Source organism: Orycteropus afer, unplaced genomic scaffold (assembly GCF_000298275.1).
Source record: "Orycteropus afer afer isolate SDZICR_OR568_19922 unplaced genomic scaffold, OryAfe1.0 scaffold00002, whole genome shotgun sequence".
NCBI classification, from domain to species: Eukaryota; Metazoa; Chordata; class Mammalia; order Tubulidentata; family Orycteropodidae; genus Orycteropus; species Orycteropus afer.
Genome location: NW_006921589.1, coordinates 19,347,454 through 19,352,553, shown reverse-complemented (window position 1 = coordinate 19,352,553; position 5,100 = coordinate 19,347,454). Strand labels below are relative to the sequence as shown.

At 35.2% G+C, this 5,100-nt stretch overlaps 1 protein-coding gene across 1 annotated transcript in view; it reads right to left on the bottom strand.

The window, feature by feature from the left end:
• ERBB4 (erb-b2 receptor tyrosine kinase 4) overlaps positions 1 to 5,100 on the bottom strand; it is a 1,111,475-nt gene that overhangs the window by 950,796 nt on the left and 155,579 nt on the right. The window contains exon 2 of the mRNA XM_042783534.1: positions 4,818 to 4,969. Within this exon, the coding sequence (XP_042639468.1) occupies positions 4,818 to 4,969 (152 nt within the window). The remainder of the gene's footprint in view (positions 1 to 4,817; positions 4,970 to 5,100) is intronic.

Genomic DNA, 5,100 nt, shown 5'->3' with positions numbered 1-5,100 from the left:
GTTTCGTTCTGCTGTGCATGGGGTCACTATGAGTCGGAAACGACTCAACGGCACTTAACAACAACAACAACATAATAATAAGTATTGTTTTCTAAGAAAAAGTAACAAATTTATTTTTATCTTTTTGTTTTAAAAACCTGTACTTTTTGACTTCTTAAAAGTCAATGCTATCAGTAATAGAACGGTAATGCTGCTGACTTTAAAAGACATCTTAATATATTATGTTTTTATTTATTTTTAGTAATAAAAGAAATATATAGTTACTAGACATGAGGATTCTAGAGTATGGTAGGCAGATACCACAATAAATCACTGATATTGTGAATACTCAAGTCAGTGCATCAATTGTTAAATAAATGTATTTCTTTATAATCTTAATAGACACTGTTTCCAAAACAACTTGCACACATCTAAAGTTAAGCTACAGATTACAAATTATTACCTCTTCTAGCAATGAATGGGAATAGACATTAATACTCCTTTTATACACTGTACATTATATAACACATTGCTTTATACTTAGTCACATTTAATACTTATTTGCCTAAAGTGAGTATATAGAACATAAGAAGTAAATTTAGGGTGCAAGAGCTGGTAGGTCGGGCATTTTCTTGCAGGATCAAGAAAGACCAATGGTGTGACAAAAAGTAAAAGCTCCAAAGAATTCCAATGAGGGTAAAGGTCTAATAGTTCATTCCCATTACTTGCTACATCTCCCTGTATTTTAGAGTTCACACAGTGTAAGACAAAAGCACAAAGGCTATGATTTTTACACATTGCTATTTTCTGTACCTTAACCTGCGTCTGTGATAAACTACATAGTGAATAGGTTGTAGGGTCTTCCTTTAGCCAAGTGGGTGACTCCCCAGAGGTTAAGTGTCAAACATTGTCAACTAGGAATTTTTTCCAAAAAGAATTGCAAAAGCTGGAGGTTACAACAAAGCTGATTTAAAAGATGTTTAGAGAGATAAGAATCAAGTTTGCTATAATAAAAACACCTTCAAAAGAATTCATTTCAAAATATATCTAACAGAGATTAGGAAGTATCTCTAAAACATTATAAACTTCTTTTTTATTACATATAAATACACCTTCCATCCAATTTCAAAGGCACACTTCTGCTGTGTTCTTGAGATCTTGGGAGATACACTAGATGAGGCATTTTAGTTAGAGTTAAAGAAAACAACTCTAGCCAATTTCAGACGGGGAAATCACTACCAAATTCCAGAAGTATCTTCTTGACGCTACAGCTGGAATGTGACCAGTCTTCAGGTGCAGACTGGAACCTGACAATAATGCTTTTCCCATCACTGATTCTGATTGTTAGTGCTCTCTCTCTGTTCTCTATGTCTGTTGGCTCCACACAAAGAAGACAGCTCTCTCTGACATGGAAACCACAAGGCAACAGATGGCTATATTCCAGTACCTCAATGTTCAAGATACTAATTCAAACACAATGTGAATGTTCTTGGTTCTCATGGGAAGGGTTTCTGATTGACCCTCCGTGGATCTTATGGTTATGGGTGGTGTCACACTGAAAGAGCAACAGTATCTGGAGGAGCTCACCTGTTGATGTATTAAGCATGTAATACACAGAATAGGAATCTATAATCTAAGAAAGAACACTCATTCATATGTTCACTCAACAAGAACTTATTAGCACAATCCTTAGGCATCTGACAGGTAGCCAGAAGGTTGGTTGTTCAAACCCATCAACCACTCTTCAGAAGCAAGACTGGGAAATCTGCTTCCATAAAGATTTACCACCTCAGAAACCCAAAGGTGGTTGCTATGAGCCATCATTGACTTGACAGCAGTGGTTATTTTGTTGTTGTTGTTGTTGTTTGTTTGTTTGTTTGTTTTTAATTTTAGGCACTGTTCTAGGTACTGACTGTCCAAATAGTGAATGAGCTAAATGGGAAAAATGGGGATCTGCTTTCATGTATTTTAGAACTTAGAAAGATCCCACATCAAACACATGCACACAAAGAAATTACTACTTTGCTAATTTGAGATGAAACTAAAGATGGAACATCTTTTAAAAATAAAATAGTTTCTTAAGGTCTGAAAGGAAGGAATCAAGAATATAATTTAAGACCACTATTCATAGTGTCTCTATAAGCATATTTCAAGTTTGGGTCATTTTTTATAGAAATGGGAACTTTGGCAACTTGATAACAAGTTACTCAATGAATTGAAGTTACATAAAAATATCTGAGTGCTAAGGGATCCATAGAATAAGCCAGTGAAATTTTATTACTCACTCATACAATTTAAAACATATGAGAAAGGACAGCACAATGTAAAATAACTAGCTTGTCTTTACATAGGCCCTTGTTACATGTCAACATTGGACAGATTAAATATTTTGGAAAGAACCTGCTAAGAGCACAAATGAACTATAATGTGATTATTATTTTACATTTAATGAGAGCTTATAGAATATTCTGAGGTATGATATGAAATAATGAGTCGTCTAAAACAGTAGTACAGAAAATAGTTTCTGCTTTTAGGGCTCAGTAAGAAAAGTAATTACGGTGAAACACTGAGCTCACCAAGAAACAGAGAATGGCATACCCAGAGATTCCATCTTTGGCCCGCTTTTTCCTTTCACTATTTTCAATTTTCCTTAACTATTTCATCTAATCCTTAAATTATAATTTGTCACTTGGATGCTTCTAAGGCTCTTATCCACTCAAGTTTGATATTTTATTCCACCTCTAGACTTTCTCTTCATCTACATTAGACTGTAGGTTCCATGAGGGAAGGAACCAAGCATGATTTATTTACCCGTGTGTGTGTGTGTGTGTGTGTGTGTGTGTCCAGTGGCTAAGGTAAGTGCATTTATGATTTAGGGCCTTTCCTCTAAGCCTTGATGTATGTTATTACCATAGGGATGTCGCTGTTTTCCACCCACCACCTGGTATGAGTCTATATATTGTCTTAGATTAAAGCCAGGCTTTTGTTTGGGGCAACATTTCCTGAATCCTCCATTTCATTCAATTTGACTCATTTAAACATCTTATGAACTAAGAAATACATGACAAAAAAGACAGGTTTTTGTTAGGCATTTTAATTACTATCACTTATAATACTTACGATTATTTTTTGTTAAGAAGTCAGAGAAATCTAGTTTGATGTATGGCAAAAAAAAAAAAAAAAAAGGAAAACTCCACTTCCGTAGATTACATTATAAAATTTCCACATATTATTCTGTTCAAAGACCATTTAACCTATTTCATTTCCATGGTTTAGAACTCAGCTCTCCCAGTTAGTTTTTCTTTACTTTATCATCATTGAGTTTCTAGGCATTTTTAATTAGATTTTCTATCAAGATTTTATTTTGATGTTTAAGAATAAACTCCACTTAATAATAATCGGTCAAGACAGGTTAAAGGTTTGCAAATGAATTTTAGTAACTAATATTCAGGTGCATTCCTTTAAAATGACTTTCTCTAGAGTGTCATGTATGTTCTCTCACCTTGATACAACAATTGAAAACAAAACATTCAACTATTTTCAGGTGTTCTCATTCTAAAATTCAGATAACTTTTACTATCTACTTTTCATAAATAAAGATGTCCTAATTAAGCATCCTAATTATTCAGATATCTCCACACATAACCTGCAGAATCATAGCTCCATCAGCTAAGCCAGTACAAATCATGAAAGGAGAGCCGTTTGATAAAAGGATGTCATAAACCTGATAGTGTTATTTAAATTTGGAGGTGGATTATTTTTAAAGGTTGCTGTCTGTCTTAGCAATATTAATTACATTCAAGGTATTGAAGACCATTGCTTTTTTTTTTAACTATATGTCTAAGTGTAGAATCATTATAAGTATTATCGTTCTCTAAATAACTTACTGCCATTAAGTATTTTGACTGTGTTTTATACATGCTGGTCTGGATTTATGGAGGGTGCTCCTCCTGAGAAGTCTGTCAGTTTTATTGAAGAAAGGATCAAATGTATCCTAGGGAGGCTGTTGTATAAAATGCATCTTAGCAATCTTTCTAAAAAGAAAATAAATTATTTGTGTGAGACACCACACATCCTTCTTATTTTGTCAAAGCCCTCTTGAAGTTCAGATGTTCCTATACCTGTTGTAGCTAAAGAAAAATTTAACAATTTGTAATAATATTTTCTAAAAGTATTTCTAAAAGCATAGGTGTTAGCACTAATAACCTCTTTAACAGAGTAAGGATTGATGACAGCCAGAAAACAGTTTGCAAAAGCATTCAGTATCTCTGGACAGTATACACATATGTACCTGTATGCATACATAATATATACCAGTATATGTGGTTTCCTGTGACTCTACTTTAAATAATTTGTAGACTTTCAAGAACAGGTACTTTTTTTTTTTTTTTCCTCACAGTAACAGTTTCAGTTTCATTACAGTAACATGAAACAGCCTAAAAAGTCCACAGTGATAAAAAATGGACAAAAGGGGATTGCCATCTGAAGTTACCATTTCCTATCTGATCAGTCCTCTCACCATCCCAGTTCCCATCCTAACAGCTTTGCCCTCGCTAGCAATTTGGAAAAAAGACAGACTTGCTACATGTCATGTACTATACCCTGACAGTATCTTCTGTCAATCTCAGGACAACAGTTAACTGCTCTGAACTCAGGCTGTCAGTCATGATGACAATGTTACTTTTATTCTCCTGGTGTGCTTCAGTATCTCTTATCTTCTGCCTAAAGTCACAGTTCCCTGCCAGGAAGAAGAACATAGCCACCAGGTACAAACAAACAAGGCTGTCTTGTTGCATGATGACATCACTTTCCACTCACAAATAAGAAGAGAGCTTTACCCGCAGGAAGGAGAGGTCCCGGTTGTGCTCGATGCTGGTAATCTCCAGGTTGCCCATGACTACCTCGCAGTTCTCATAGTATTTGCGCAAAGCTCGGTACTGCTGCTCCAGGTCAGAGAGAGAGCTCAGTTTATTCTCTGTTCCTGCACACACTGCCAAGACAAGAAGACACACAGGAAGTTACATAACCTTGGCATGGCATGCACAATGACAACAGCTCCCTCAAAACACTCTAGTCCACCCACTGCACCCCAGCTCCCTGAATTAAAATAATTTAATGGAG